The sequence below is a fragment of the Corvus brachyrhynchos genome, unplaced genomic scaffold, assembly GCF_000691975.1.
Source record: "Corvus brachyrhynchos isolate BGI_N302 unplaced genomic scaffold, ASM69197v1 scaffold245, whole genome shotgun sequence".
In the NCBI taxonomy this organism is placed as follows: domain Eukaryota; kingdom Metazoa; phylum Chordata; class Aves; order Passeriformes; family Corvidae; genus Corvus; species Corvus brachyrhynchos.
In genome coordinates this window covers 3,320,043-3,336,376 of record NW_008238988.1, presented here as the reverse complement: position 1 = coordinate 3,336,376, position 16,334 = coordinate 3,320,043, and the positions used below count along the sequence as shown (strand labels likewise).

The window sequence follows — 16,334 nt, the reverse complement described above, 5'->3', positions numbered from 1 at the left end:
TGTACCTCTACACCTGCCAGTAATACATGCAGTGACAATGAAATATTGTGGTATCAGCATTTTCTTTTTGGGATTACCTCCTTGGGAATACACATGGTAATTTTTAGTTACAGCCAGAAATTCACAAATAACATTGTTTAACCGTGTTAACTCTTGAACTATGCTGTAAAATGCTGTGCTTTTGCATTTGAAAAAATACTTCAAAATTTAATTTCTTTTCAGTATTGAATTAAGAGGTTGCTCTGTACAGTTCAGTGTGTCTTGGTGTATTCACAGTGGATGTTCTGACCTTGCAGGGAGATGTCAGTGGCCAATGATGAAGAACCAGAGGCCTTGTTTTTACCATCTCAGCAGCTGCCAGTGAGGCCCTCTGAGCCCCTGCCCTGCAATCTCCAGGTCCCATCCCCTGTGCCCACGGTCAGCTCCAGGGTGTCCACGGAGGAGAGCAGCCTCACCCCCACAGAGACTGAGACTACAGACAGACCCCTCTCAGAAGGGGAGGTGCTCTTCACCTGTGGACAGCCACTGCCTGCAGGAGGTAACCAACTGTGGAAATTAGACTTGGAATTAATTTTTTATTCTTATAAACCCTTCCAGTCTCTTAAATTACATTTCATACATTTTCTGATAAAACTGCAAGCATTAACTTCCAGTTCGTAAAGATTGACAAGAGCTTGTTGTTCTTTTTCCTGTTGCTGAACAAAACGCTGCTGTTTATTAGAGAGAAAAGATTCAATCTGCTCTTTTGTCATGAGATCAACTTGGAAAATAATTGGGACTTGTCTTGCTGAAGTACCATGTGGTACTAAGTTGTTATTGAAAGCAAAGTGTAAGAAATATGAAAAGAAATATGAAAATATGTCTTTATAATAGACATCCAGCAGTAGGAATTTCCAAATTTACTAAAAGCACAGTGTTGCACTTATTAGAGAATGTGGCTTGACTTTTCTGTCATGTAACTTTGCGTGTTTTTTAATAGTTGTAACATAAAATATTTTTCAGCTTTAGCAGAAGGAGGATTGTCTCTTCCAAACCTCACTGAGAGCTTATCCAGTACTCTCCGAGATGCCAATGAAATGGTAAGGAACTGTTTCATAAAAAAGCAGGGATAATGTGGATTCCACCTTGGGCATCCTGCAGAACTGGATGTGCTTTAAACATTTTCACTCACTAACTTTTTAAATTCATACTTTTAAACTGCACACTCACAAAGAGTGTTAGATTTTCAGAACACCAAAGGAAAAGAGACCACATTATACAAACTAATTTATATTTTTTAAAAGTTGGATGATTTATGTACTTCTGTAGGTGAGAGATAGCTATTAGGCACTTACATTTCTTTATTGTTTCTAGTTTTAAGGCATCTTAGAATAGAACATTGGTATGCTCAGAGATGTTGCAGCTTTGAGCCATCTTTTAATTGCTTGTGTGATTAAATTATTAAAGTAGGTTAGCTGAGGCTGGAGTTAGTTAAAGCTGCTTAAAACATCAGTACAGTTTCTTATCCAGTGCCTGCTGTAGTCAGTTCGTGGTTCTGGAAGCCTCCCAAGTCAAGGCATTCTCCATTCCCTTTCTCTTTTGGTATTCCTCAAAGACCTGGACTTTCTTTCTCTGACTTTGTGTAAAGCCACTTGGTAAGATGTGGCTGTGACATAAATTATAGGAGAGGATACGGAGAAGAGAAGGCTCTGGGGGGGATCTTACCAATGTATAAATATGTGGTGGAAAGAAGGAAGGAAGACAGAGCCAGTGAAAGACAAGAGGGAGTGGACAAATGGAAATTCAGGAAATTTGGTTTAAACATAAAAGATGTTTTTACTGTGGAATGGCCAGACACTGAAAGAAGGGCTGCCTTGAGCAGCTGGGTTGGGCTAGACAACCTCCAGAGGTTCCTTCCAAGCTCCACAAGGCAAGTTTAATGTTCTGGAGCAGGAGTCCTCTTCTTCTGGCCTGTCCTTCCTACACATTTCTGCACATTCATGGGCACACCTCACCTGTCCATAGCTTCCCATCTAATATCCATGATTTCATTCAAGTCATAGAATCAGAAAACATCCTGAGTTGGAAGGGACCCACAAGAATGATCAAGTCCAGCTCCTGGCTCTGCACAGAACTCCCCCCCCAGAACAACCACCACAGCTGTGAGACTGTGCTCTGAACTGGAAGATCTTTGGGTGCTTCCTCTGTCTGGACACTTCCTCTCTTAAACTCAGGGCTTAAAACTCTGCTATCAGATGAACCTAAATTAAAGTTCTCTTCATCAGAAGAACATTTGCCTGCTGAGATGTTCTTCCCTCTCTTTGTCAGCTGGATTGTAGCTCCTTCCAGTATTTCTCCATCCTCAAACTAGGCTGTTTGGTTGAGGAGGTAATTCCTTGCTGGTGAGAGCAGCTCTGCAGCCAGATAGTTGCTAGCAATGAGGATTTGTGAGGATTTATCTGCATCTCTGATCTTTGGAGGCCTAAAGGACCTTGTTCCTCATTAAGTATTGCAGTCTTTTGTATCAAATAAAGACTGTGCATGTCTGTGGTAAAAGGAAAAAGTGTGTCATCTGTTTGCTTATTTTTAAATGCTTGAATTTTCATGACATAATTTTTCCATGTGGAAACTTACTGTTAAAAAAAGCTTAGTTGTGAACTAAAGTAAGAATGATTCCAATTCCTACCAAAAACCAGTTTTGGATCATGTATTATGTGGATTTTTTTTGTTTTGTTTCTTTGTTCTAGGATTATGATCCTCCAAGTGAAGGGCAGGTGGTGAGGAGACTGGATAAAGGCTGTCAAAGGGATCCTGTCCTGACTCTTTTAGCCAAATTAAATCAAGCACCTGTTTTTGTACAAGAAGGAATAGACCACTTGGAGGTAACCTACAGTCCTTTGCTTTCCAGTACAGTAGTTTTGAAGTGATTCTTTCCTACTCAAAAGTAGATAAAATATCCCAAGCTTATCCTTCCTGTTGGCTGTAGAACAGCTTCATGCACTTCATTCCTTGCTGGAAGTGATCCCACTTCAGTTGGCTTTGTTCTTGTGTAAAACTCCTTAAAAAAACTGAAGTCTCAGTGTTGTTATAAACAAACTGTACATCCTGTGTACCTCGTTTTCCAGGTGTGTGTGTGACTGTCCCCATGTCCCAGGTTTGTCCTGTCACTTGGGAGTACCAGGGAATTTTCTGTCACTTCAGCAATACAGGTGGAATGTTTAACAGTACAAATGCACTGCATTTAACAGCCACAGGAGTGTTTTAGGGAGCTATGAAGAGCAACTCAGCAAGTGTTTACATGTACTTTGCACATGCTGTTGATACTGATCTTGGAACAAAACCTCAAAAATTCCTATTCAGTTGGCAGAAGAAAAACAGACTCACAGAGAAATGTAATTATCTGCATCACAATTTTTTTGTCACACATCTGAGTTATTTCTATGTTGGAAAATAGCAGTTTGGACTGGGTGTTCATTGTAGCTGACATAGCTGGAGGAATGTTTGAAGGAAATGAACTCTGAATACTGCAGTGTGGTTCTTGAACACCTTTACTTACAGCAGATCTTGCTTTTTTTGTGATGCTACTGATGCATATGCAGTTTCTTCCTTCTGTCTTGGTCAGTTTAGTCTGAATAATTACTAACTTGACTCACCTCCTTGGCTGTTCCTTTGTCTTTCTTTATTTTGCTAACAAGCTCCAGTGGCTGGACTTGGTGAAAAGCTTTCTACAGTGTTAACTCCCAAGTCTGCCTGTAATTGCAGTGACATTTTCTCATCAGCACTGTCAATTACAAATGCAGCTCTAACTTGCTTTTTCCCTTTCCCATTGTCACGGACCACTCAGTCTGTCCACACAAGGCACTCATGAAACTCCCTCCAGGTTCTGGCAAGGTGTGTGCAGGTGTCCCTTCTCCTTTAGAGGAGAATCAATACTCTCCTGGATGTTCCTTGTTTTGCCTTAGAGTGATACTGTGTGTGTATTCCACCTGTTTTCCTACGTGGAAGCAAGCTGGGTTTAACCTGCAGCTTTGAAAGTCAGGATCCAGGGAACCATTCCTATTTTTAGTGCCTGCCAAACCTACTTGAAAATTGAAGCTTTTATCTGACATGCAGTGCAGAGTCAATAGCTTTTAGATGCTGCCAATGTTTCAAGGTCAGGCAGTCAACAATGGCCAAATCTATAACATCAAAGGCTTCATGTGCTAAAAATATAACTTAGGTTCTGATTACGTTGAGATACCACTAACAAAATAAATGATGTTTGGCTCCAAGTGTTTCTTTTCTGTCCAGTACTGATAGATGAAGATCTTAATTTCAAACCCAGATGATACCTCCAGGGCTTGTTTGTTTTATCCATTGTGAATAGAATAAACTTAAGTTTATAAATGCTTTCAGGGTTAATGTAATTAGGAAACAATGCCTGGGTTTGGAAGATTTACACTGGGTTTTTATATGTGCTGTGATTTTGGTGTTCTCTGCAGGATTCTGATGGCAGTGTTGGGGAGTTCAGTGAAGGTCAGAGACCAAGGCTGACCAGAGTGCAAGAGAGAATCCTGATGGGACCTTCCATTTTTATGGACCATCCAGCTGCTCAGAGCTCTGGGAACAGACCACACCACAGGCTCCGTTCTGTATCTCCAGGGCAGGTTGCCCAAATTGGAGGTACAATTAGATTCTTATTTCTTCTCTGTGACATTTATGTGGATTTTGAGGATTTTCCATAACAAAATCTGAAATAATTGCAGACCATATGTTCAAAATCCCAAATTTACAAGCAATTCCTACAATGAAATTATTAGTGTTCCTGTTCTGAGAACTGGATTTAATTCAAACCTTGTCTTCACTCTTCTTAGCAATTTTCTACAATTGGAATAAAAATCATGGCAAATACCCACTTGCCTATACAAAAGTTCCCTTGTAAAGTGTGTGTTTTATTCTTTTAAGTCAAATTCAGTTCTGAGAAACAGATGGAGGCAGTTTCCACTGGACAGGTGTTAACACCAGCAGTTCAAGCTACTTCTCTCTGTCCCCTTGCACAGCACTCCTCTTTGCTTTTATCACTCCATCGTGGTGATACTGTAGTGGCTCATAAATGGCAATATATTTTAGCTTCATATATTCCTCTAATGATATGGAAATAATTTTTTTCCAGATGGATAGCTGAGCCACACACATCTTGTACAAAGCAGGGATAAGTTGCTGTGGTAAAGCAGGGAAATCTGCTTCTTCTCAGCTGAAAGTAGTGCTGAAACCAGTGGTCCATTCTTCCTCTCCCTTATTTTTTATCCCAGTTCCTCTGTTGTTATCTGAAAATATCCTTCTATACTCGTTTAATGTAACTGCTCTTTATTTTGACTGTAGTTTTAAATATGTTTAAACTAAACTGAAATAATTGCTAAGCTGTTGCAACACAAACGTGGTTGCACTGATTCATCAAAAGTTGTGTAAATTAAAGTAATCAAACAGCTGGTTTTCTGTCCTTTTAATTTTCACATTTATGAATTTGACAAGAGAAGCTTATCTCACATTATTAACCCTTGACCAGTAGGAAGTGGATTGAAATTGAATGTGTTTATTAACACGTGGTAAAAACAATCTTGGAGAAATAAGAATATTTGCTTGGTTTTGAAGTGATTAACATTTGAACTTTTAAACCAGCTGTGACCTAACATTTTGGACAGCTACACCAGTGTCAGCCTTGAAAATATGTTCTGGTACTTTATATATTGTCAAACTTTTGCTTTAAAGTAATTCGTTGGATATTGTTTGGAGATTGGTTCATGAGGCTCCCCGAGATAAGAGATTTCTCCAAGTCGCTTGTTTGATTCTGTGTTGGTAGAGGACAGTCAGCACTAAGGATACTGTGATGTAGCAATAAATCAGTGATCAGATCATCTGCAGATCACAGTGCAGGACAAAGGGGAATGGTTTTAACTAAGAGAGGAGAGATTTAGATTAGTTGTGATGAAGAAATTCTTCCGTGTGAGGGTGGTGAGGCCCTTGCCCACAGACTGTGGCTGCCCCATCCCTGGCAGTGTTCCAGGCCAGGTTGTACAGGGCTTGGAGCAACCTGGCTGTGGCAGGGGGTGGAACAGGATGAGGTTTAAGGTCCCTTCCAACTCAAACCATTCTGGGATTCTGGGATTTCCATGGTTCTGTTGGTCTCTAACGGTGCTCAGGACCATGGAGTTGGAAGATGCCTGTTAATGGGAGAGCCTGTCTCTGTCTGTCTGTCCTTACATCCTCCTTACCCAGATGGTCCATAGCTGTGTCTGGCATAAGAGGGTTGCATTTCCTTGCATCTTTAAAAACAAATTTTTAATTTATTTAATTTAATACAGGATGCCCTTTGACTGTCCTGTAAATATCTTAACATTTTTCACACCAGCTCCTGCATGTGATGATAATCCACTAGCAGTGTGTTTCTCTACTGATTTTTAAGCTCATCTCTCTAAATCTTGAAATGTTGTTTTTATTGCAGCATGTTTTTGAGAGGAGACAAGTGCCCTGGACTAACTACCATAGGGGGATGCCCTGTGCTTTTACATGATCTTTATAATCCCAGACTGAGCTCTGTTGCATTCTGATGATTTTTAATTTAGCTTCCCTCCCTCCCCACCTCTGAACACAGCACAGTAAATCATTGCATTGCTAAGGAAACAACATTGTATAAAAGCTTGGATCTGCTTTCAAGACAAGAGTTGTTTTTATATCAAGGAGGAACAGAAATCCTTGTTTCTAAATCCTTTTGTTAGTGAAGTCAACACTGAATAGAAACAATCTGGTTTTGGAGGGAGGAGGGTGGAAGGAATAATCTGTGATTGTTTCCACTTTCCGTCCAAACCTTTTTTCTCTCTCCCCTGGAATGTGAGATTGCCTGTCCTTCAGCCTCTAGTGCAAGTCAGCTATTTCCTGGTAGCTACAACAGCTACAATGCAGGTCCGACATTTTATTTGATAATTATTTTTAGGGCTGATACTAAATAGTAGCTGCACCAGTGGGTGTCAGAGTTCACATATTTCAGGGTGTGCATCTCTGCACATGAAACCTTGCAGTGGATACTCAGTTCCTCTTTCAGAATGAGTCACTCACAGAGATATCTGTAAGAATTCTGGGGACTGTGTGTCTGTGGGTTGTTTTCAGTTTTGTGACCAGTTTTTATTTGTATTATGGAAACACAATGTCCATTTGTAGGACACAGCAGGTGTTTGTACGTAACAGCATCTTGATGATCAGTCATTTATAAATCCTTGTTTCCAATGCTTAAAGTCAGGGATACGAAAACCAACATGCAAATGAAATGTGGCACATGCAGTCTTAAAGTGAACAATAATTACAGTTAATTAAGCAATGATTATAGTTAATTAGGCTTAAAAATCATTCTTTGGCTCTGTATGATAGCAGAAGGCTAAAGTTAGTTCATGAGCTGTCAGTAAATTTTTCATAAAGATGTTTTACACACTTACAGGCTGCAAAACCATGATAAATGTTGAATTAGAGAGCAAATTATCCCTTTAAAATAGACTATATACAGGTTTCTTTTAGTTCATACAGGAGTGAAACATTTTAGTGAAGAAGCTTTTCCAATTTCTTTCCAGTAAGTGTGATAAACCTCATTAAGCATATGAATGTACAGCTCTGAAGCTTTCTCAGATGCTGCCACATTAGAAATCTACAGATGATAAAGCTGATTTATTTTTTCAATTTCCACAGACATGTATTCCTTATTTCATTTTTATCCCCACAAGAGCAATTTAAGGGATATACAATGAGCCCTGTAAGGAGGAAATCATTCTCTTTAACACTGCATGTCCCACTGTGGGAAGTTTGAAAGGCTGCACATTCTGCCACATGAGTTGACCAGGAGATTATGGCTCCATCTCATGAAGGAATTTTTTTCTCCCAGCAGAAATTCTTGGAGATGCAGATACAAGTCCTAGTCCGATGCTTTTGGCTGAACTGGAGTCACAGCCAGGTTCAGATCCTGCTCTGCCAGCAGCCCAGCCAGGCTGCAGAGTGAGACCACTCCCAGAGGATCTGTCCCAGGTGAGTTGGAAGGATTTTTGTGCCTAGTCAGAAAGAGCAAACTGAAACCTGGGAAAACAAATTTTCCTGTTTCACTATCGTGCCTGACATGACAGAATTGGTGCATTTAAAGTGACACATTCAGCTGAGGAGCTGGAGTCAAGGTACATGTGTGCAATAAAGGTGATTGTGTTTCCTGTGACAAATCCTGATAATATCCAGTCTATAAAACTCAGACCTTCTTTTTTATCTTTCCTGCACTTCCTCACAGCTTCACTGGTCTCACAGGATCCAGTCCTATACATAATTCATTGGGGCATTCCCATGTTTTAGGGGCACAGTCTTTCAAATGCAGGATAACATACATCATGGATATATGATTGAGGAAGTGCCAACAGAGATTTGGCCTCAGAGTTGTAACCTACTGACTCAGCATTTCAGGAGCTTCATTTGTCCTAATAGGGGCAGGGTTGGAAAGGCAGTAAGGATGATGAACCTCAGAACACTTAAAGGTAGAGGGAACATCCTGTCGATCTCTGATTCAAACCTAGACAGGTAAATTTTTGCTACTTTATTAGTATGTGCTGTTACCTAGCAATGATGGTTTATTTGCTAACTAGAGATAAATTCAAATAACAAGTGGCAAAAGCTAAAAATGAGGTGGCAGACTGCTGTCAAATACGTGAGGCTTCACAGTGTGTTTGAAAGTATTATATACTTACCATGGTTGCTGTGTTCATGGATAAATTCTGTCCTTCCCTGTTCTGTATTAAAAATAACCTTGTATCTTGTATTAACCTGTCTTTGGGTTTATGTTTTTGAGCTTTGATGTGTATTGTGCCATTGGTATCCGAGCAGTTCTTAAATTTGCCACCTGAAGTGATGTGTTGCATCTTCAAAGAAGATTTTATATGTTACACATCTTTCACTTTGAGCTCACCAGAACAAACTTCCTTTGAATGACTGTGCACAGGCAAAAGTGGATTCTAGCCAAAAGTAATAGGGACAGAGGGGGTGACACGGGTGTCTTTCACAAAAAATATACAGATAGTTATAAATTATCTTACCCTTTATCTGTAGGTAGTTATACATTATCTTATCTTTAGAAAGTTTTTCTCACATCTGAACCCTTAGTGTGGCTTTTTTTTTTTGCCTGCTGGCATGTAGAACTCGCCCTTCCCTTCAAACCATGCAACCAAACCCCAGAACTTTGTGTGGTTTTGTTGGGTTTGGTTTTTCCTGAGTGTGGTTATTCCTGATGGAAGACTCTAAATCACTTTCTCACAGGATAACTTTTTATCTTTTCTATGAGGTGATCATACTTGTAAGTGATTGCCCCATCCAGGAGAGATGTTTACTGTGGTTAAGCCATATTCCATAAGATCCTCTACTAGATCTCTACATCCTTCTCTGAAATGAATAAATAATCCCTGTACCAGGTGATTTGCAAGCTTGTTGTGACAGCATTTGTCTGCCTTGTGACAAGGATGAACCTTTCCCCTGGTTTAATTAAGGATGGCATCTGTATGCAGCTCTGCCCTTGGATCTGCCTTGTCACCTGCCTGCAGGAAACAGATTTTCTGGTAACAGAAAGAGAGCAAGAGGTACTCAGGCTTTCAGGGTGATTCATTCATTAAGGCAATAATCACTTCAAACTTCTTGAAGGATTTCCTCACAAGTTAGTCACTGACTCACATCTTGTTCTTCATCTCTGGACAGTGTTTGCCTTCATTGAAATGAAACTGTATCACCCACAGACAAAGCCAGAAGACAAATCTATTTAGGAGCAAAGTTTGCTGAGAGACCTGAGAAAATGCAGGATTTCAGATGGTGTCCTGCTGGGCCTTGGGCTTGGGAGGTGATGGCAAAGCCTGGGTGGTTTCTGCAGCCTGTGTGAACAGGATCCTCATGTCACGGAGGTTGTGGCAGTGATGTGGAGCTGCCAGGCTTGTTTCCCTCCTGGCACTGGTGTGTAGGTCGGGTTTTCACCAGCAGAAAGAGCACGGAGTTTTCACACAGGACACAAACAAATGCCTTTTAGTCATGAAGAGTGAAGTCTGTGTGGTCACTCAGTCCAAAACAAATGGCTTAAGTCATACAGGAATTCTCTTATCTCCCCAAATTCCTTGGCTGCTCCTCCATTTCTGGCATTAGATTTTTTTTCTTGGAGATTTATATATGCTTTTAGCCACTGTTAGACAGAAAGCCAGACTAAATGTGTCTTTACTTTGACCCCTCCTGTCCATTCTTGTGCAACAATACAGGAATTGACTGTTATTTGTGGCCATTTTGCCCCCATGGTCTTGGCTCTAAGAAGCAAGAGAATGACTAGGAGGAAGCTGGGCTCTTCCTATTCTAAATAAATAATTTTGATCATGGGAGGGACAGGAACATTGAAGTCATATTTGCGTGGCTACACATTCCAGAGATGGTAAATCTAAATCATTTGAAGTCCCAAATGCATTGTTAAAATCTTAGAAAATCACTTGGTTGCAAAATATTTTCATAATATTCTTTTATAAGTATGGATGTTTTTATACAATCCACATTTTTCAAGTGGGATTGTCACTTTGGTATTCTCATTAGCTTTCATTTTAGCTTTCTAACCTTCAGGAATGCATAATTATAGGTTATGAATCTGTGTTATCTCTCAACTTCTATTTGCAGCTCCGTTCAGTTTAAACTGAGTTTTGATTTTCTCTATTTTAAGTCCAATATAAAACAAAAAAAAACCCCAAAACCACACTTCAAATAGACCCATGAGAACTGTTATTCTGCTGACACTTAGTGTAATGTTGGTGTCCTTCAGTCACGTTTCCATGAGACCTTCATGCTCTCAGAAAATAATCTCAACTCTTTCTCATCTTGTCTGCTTTAAATTTGTCTGTCTTAAGAGAAAGCTTAAGTCTTCTAGACAGGCACATAATGGCAGTGGTTTTAAACTGACAGAGGGCAGGGTTAGATTAGAGATTAGGAAGGAATTCTTCCCTGTGAGGGTGGGGAGGCCCTGGCACAGGTTGCCCAGAGCTGCTGTGGCTGCCCCATCCCTGGAAGTGTCCAAGACCAGGCTGGATGATGCTTGGAGCAACCAGTTCTAAAAACATGGCCAAGGAAATAAATTTTAGACTTAGCCTGCGTTTTCCAACCTGTGTGCTGAAATTTTTATATTTCTTTTCTCTTTCATCTTTCTCTTGTTAGTCAGGAGCGTAGTACCTAGGGAAACATTCTGGGTATTGAAGAAAGCCAGAGAAATTTTATGTTCTTTCCAGTACATGCTTTGAGTAAAAACTGAAAGTCTCCTGTGTCTTCAGGTCTAAATGGGACTTTTCCATCCATGCCTACTGCTCCCAGGATGTTTGTCTAGAGGGAATAGCTGTAATAGGTTAATTCAGAGCTGAATTCTCTTGAAGTCAAATGTAAAGAGAACAAGTGCACATTCAATGAATCTTTAAAAACTTCTTTGGATGTTTCTTGAAGCTGAATGTAATCTTGCTGTGCTTTTTCATCAAAAGTGAGATTTGTAATGTGATTTTAATGTATGATATATAGGAGGAAAGCCAAGGAGCTGCACACGTTGAGACTGTGAGACCCCGAGTTATCTTTGTGAGAAGGAAATCTGAAGAGATGCAACAAGAAGGTAAATCAATGTCAATATGCAGAGTTCCCTCAATTAAGCACATCACTTCTAAGTATTGTTGAATACTGACATAATAGTGCTGATTTTTTAAAATTTGGTTTTCATTACTACAGCATTTCCAGACATTTATATGTACATAGTGTATACATGTGTACAAAGTTCTGGCTGTATGTGTACATAGTTACAATATTGTTGGAGTACACTGAAAGGATTGGAAATTCAGCCTGGAGAAGAGACAGCTCCAGGGAGACCTTAGAGCCCCTTCAAGTGCCTAAATGGGCTCCAAGAGAGCTGGAGAGGGACTTTGAACAAGGGCATGGAATGGCAGGACAATGGGCAATGGCTTCACACTGACAGAGGGCAGGGTTAGATGGGATACTGGGAAGGAATTCTTCCCTGTGAGGGTGCTGAGGCCCAGGTTGCCCACAGAAGCTGTGGCTCCCCATCCCTGGAATTGTTCAAGGCCAGGTTGTACAGGGCTTGGAGCAACCTGGGATAGGAGAAGGTGTCCCTGTCCATGGCAGGGGTTGGAACTGGATGATCTTTAAGGTCCCTTCCAACCCAAACCATTCTATGATTCTCTGAATGAATCTGTATGTAGGTCATCAGAATCTTGGCAATTAAGTATTTATTTAAATTTGTATTTGCCAAGAGCATTACAATGTGCATTTTCTGTAGTCAACTGAATCTTAATTGCTTTATAGAGTGCTGCTCAGCAAATGAGATGTTCATAATGTTGTGATAAAGGGAGTGGCTTGTATGCTTGAGAAAACACAGGAGTGCTACAGGAGAACTGAAAGATAATATGAAGTTAAGATTATGCAAATGTGGAGAAAAAAAGATATTTTCAATGTTAAAATGATCTGGTTTGGGATGGGCTTCAAACTGGTGTGTAACAGATACTGATTTTCTGTTGTGAAGGACACTAAGTATTATCTGTGCTATTTTTGGAGGTTTCTTAACAGTGTGTGTAAAGGTGTTCAGGATGATGAAAGAGAGGGAGAAAATATCTTCTGTTTATTGTAGTTCAAGTCAGTGTTGGAATAGCATGAACTGTGCACATGACTGCCATGGGTAGTTGTTTTAGCAGATAAGTTTGTGGAGGTGCTACAGTGAGATGTGGAGCAGTTTTAATCTTAACATTCTAAGAACAAGAATCTAAAAACCTGCCTGTCAACAGTATATGCAATTATAATTGCTCCACCCTAGCACAGAGAAATTCTTCCTTCAAGCCCTTTTAAAAATAATTCTTTGAACTTCTTCCATTTAATTTTTTAAGAACATCTCATCGAATTCTGAGGGAATTATTTTGCTTCAAATATTTAAAAGTGGTAAGAAAAGCCCCAGGCCAATGTTATTGGTCGTGGGACTTGGAACCTAATTTCAAAACCATGGTTTGCATATGAAGAAAGTTATGAATAATGTAAAAATTATAGTGGATAATTAGTGGAAAAGTTTCCAGAGCTGAAGTGGCATAACTTAGTGCAGGTCTCTGTTTACCTATTTTTACCTCTGCATTTATCTCTACTGTAACCCAGGGAATTTGGGCATGGTCCAGCTGTGTCTGTCAGCTGAAAACGTGTGACCAGGAGATGGCAGTAGTCAGTTTTCTTTGAGAGAAACAAAAAAAAAGTATGATTTATATACCAGGATAATTGAAATCTCATTCAAAGTATACATATTTAATAAGCCAATAAAAATCTCAAGGATTTGCAAATGGAAACAACTGTCTGTCAGTTTTAACCAGGATGTCTTCTCTCTCTAAGCTTCACCACAGAGACCTTAATCAGGCCAAAAGTTGAGGGTAAAAATTAATAAGAAAAAGGAAAGCTTGCAACATGATAAGTATAAGTGGGTTTAAGTAAATACAACATTTTAAAATTAAGCACATCTGTTACTGTGAGTTCAAAGCACCTTGTTTATAAAAGCTTTATGTCAGATGGTTGCCTTTGCTGGGATAGCAAGGGACAAGGAATGCTTGCCTGGAAATGGAGAAGTATTTTGGAGCATTTAGGTAGTTTTTCAGAGTTTAAAGGGTAAGTGGTTGGATTGGTATTAAGAGTTTAGGAAATTCAAAGCCCTAGATGAAGTGTGAATTCACAGTGTTGGGAGAAAAGAAAAATTGTTTTGGACTTCGAGTCAGATGTAAAAAAGCCATTTTTATTTAATTGATAAGTACATGACAGGATTTGATTCATCTTTCAATGGCCATAAACATATATATACATTAGAGCTTTCTTTTGTTGTTTAAAAATTTCTGTGGTCTGCAGTGAACATGTGTTTTTACTGAAAGAAAGTTGATTGATGGCTTCTAATGAAAGTTGGAAGTTCAGGACTGCTACAATATCATGCCTGAAAGGGTAAAGTCTCCTGAAAGTTACAACTGAAAATCAAGCCTGGGTGTATTATTAATTGAAATGTGTGCCTTCTCTAGACACAGTGGAGACAGTGGTTTGAAAATGTATAGTTGTAGTACATAATATACATGCATATATATTTTTGGCTTTATAATACCCTTTAATCTTTGTACCGTTCTTTCATATATCTTCATGAATTTAATATGATAGTAATTGTTGTGGTTGGTGAATGCTCATATTTCCAGAATTTAAACATTTTCAGGCTTACATTAAAGGGATTCAGAATTTTCAAAATTAAAATGAAAGAACAGGTGGCAATGCTTGAGTGCAGAGCATTTTTAAACTTTAATATGAGCAGCTCAGAGGTAGATGTATCTTCACTTAATTATCTTCCTACAGCATAGACTCTCAAAGTGGGACCTGGAGAGAATGATTTGATGATAGTAATTCCTTTTTATCTCCAGCTAGTGAATTATATTCAGGCAGTGTAAATATGTGGGAAAGGAATATTGGGACACTAAGCAATTGGCTTTGCTGCCACAGAGAGATTGCACAACTGCTTGTGGGAGGAGATGATCTGTGCAATAAATGAATAAGAAGACAAGAAGCCCTTAAAACAATCTGTATAAAAACAAAAATTCCATAGTCCTTGTTCAGTATTGAAAATGGGCTGCTTCTTTGTTAACATTGACATTAGGCTGTATTGAAAGCTGTAATACTGAAAATATGGCTATAACTGAATACTTCTTTGTCTTTCTTCTTCAGCCAGGAGTTGCTCTGAGTTAGGTTTTGGGTTATTTTTTCTTAAAACTATTGTGACGTGAGGAAAATCTATAACAGATGCTTCAAGGAAGGAAGAAGATTAGGATAAGGCTAAAGGTCTTTCTTTTTTTCTTAGAACTGGAACTGTTTTGGTCAAACTCCATGACTATTCTACTGGAAGTTTACTTTTCCCTTAATATCCTGCTGTTTCTTTTTTTGGCCTGAATTTCTCTGAAGGCTTTTTCTAAAGACTCTCCATACCACCCTGGAAATAGCAGCTAGTGAAGCAAAACAGAGCTCTTCTTCCACACTGTAGAGTGAACCACCACAACCTGAGAGGCAGAAACAGTTTGTGCAGCCTGTATTGCTCCTTGAATTTGCCTCATTTCTGAGAGAAGATCTTGGAAATTGGAGTAATGAAATCACTTAGCTGTAATTAAGGCATTTTTCAGGCAGGTGTTTTATGTAAGTTTTTTTCAGTGCTTCTTCAGAATTCTTGTCACAGACTCACAGAATGGTTTAGGTTGGAAGGGACCTCAAATGTCATTTAGTTCCACCCCCTGCCACGGGCAGCAACACCTTCAACTAGACCAGGTTGCTCCAAGCCCCATCCAGCCTGGTCTTGAACTCTTTCCAGGGATGTTTCTGGTCTATTTTTCCTCTGGTTTTCCTATCCAGTTACCTCACTGTGCTATCAGGTAGCTCACTGACATCACTCAGTTAATGTATTTTACATTTGGGCAAGTCAGGAAATGCAAAGCTGCATTTCCCACAGAAGCTCTGTCTTTTCTACACTAGTCATTAGCTTTCAGGTGCTCCAAGTGGTTTAGAATGCCAGTTCTCAAGGAGGTTTTGTTTATTCTGCACATGTCCAAGCAGTTACATGATAGCCCATGCAGTGGAAAACATGCATGTGAGTAATACGTGTGCATTTTGCATAATATCCCACATAAAATCCTCAGTAGCCACACTTAAGAGCTTCTGGTTTGAATTCCTGTAAGTTGATATTTAGCTGTTTTACCTTTGGAACAGGAGCTTTCAGTTTCTTGGCTTTTGTAAATATTATTTCTCTATTAACAAGTGTCATTTATATCTGTGGCTGCTTCTTTTCCCACTGAGTTACTTCAGTTATTTTTCAGACAAAATGTTAAATGAGAAGTTGGACTTTTCATAGCTTAAGGCAAAGTCTTGTGTGAATTTATCACTGTGGATGGTGATGTCCTGCTGTGGGTGTGTTCTGCTGCTGCTTCAGGCTTGAGTCATGAGGAACCAAACACCAGGAACTGCTGTGGGTTTCATGGGACCGTGCACACCTTTGTACCCATTCCCAAAAGATCACTTCCTGGGAAATGATCCTCTGGTCTCATAGAGCTGTCATTTCTTCCCCTCGCTTATTTGTCGTAAAGGTGTGAAGAATAGGAACTGCAAGCGGGTGAAGCACAACTCTGGTTTGCTTTTCAGACTCCTAGAATGTAATTTGATTTTTTGAGGGATCTAGATGAATTGAAATCCAGGTAGTCAGATGGAGAAATTACAAAAACAAGACAACACAGTTTATACTTGAAGAGAACAGT

The 16,334-nt window shown here is 39.5% G+C and overlaps 1 protein-coding gene across 3 annotated transcripts in view; it reads left to right on the top strand.

The window, feature by feature from the left end:
- KIAA0586 (KIAA0586 ortholog) overlaps window positions 1-16,334 on the top strand; it is a 68,162-nt gene that overhangs the window by 30,957 nt on the left and 20,871 nt on the right. For 2 of the 3 annotated variants that reach the window (XM_017738922.1, XM_017738920.1), the window contains exons 25-30: window positions 297-538; window positions 1,003-1,079; window positions 2,727-2,861; window positions 4,461-4,641; window positions 7,886-8,025; window positions 11,554-11,641. In XM_017738922.1, the coding sequence (XP_017594411.1) occupies window positions 297-538; window positions 1,003-1,079; window positions 2,727-2,861; window positions 4,461-4,641; window positions 7,886-8,025; window positions 11,554-11,641 (863 nt within the window). The remainder of the gene's footprint in view (window positions 1-296; window positions 539-1,002; window positions 1,080-2,726; window positions 2,862-4,460; window positions 4,642-7,885; window positions 8,026-11,553; window positions 11,642-16,334) is intronic. The other variant, XM_017738921.1, reaches the window with a different exon arrangement.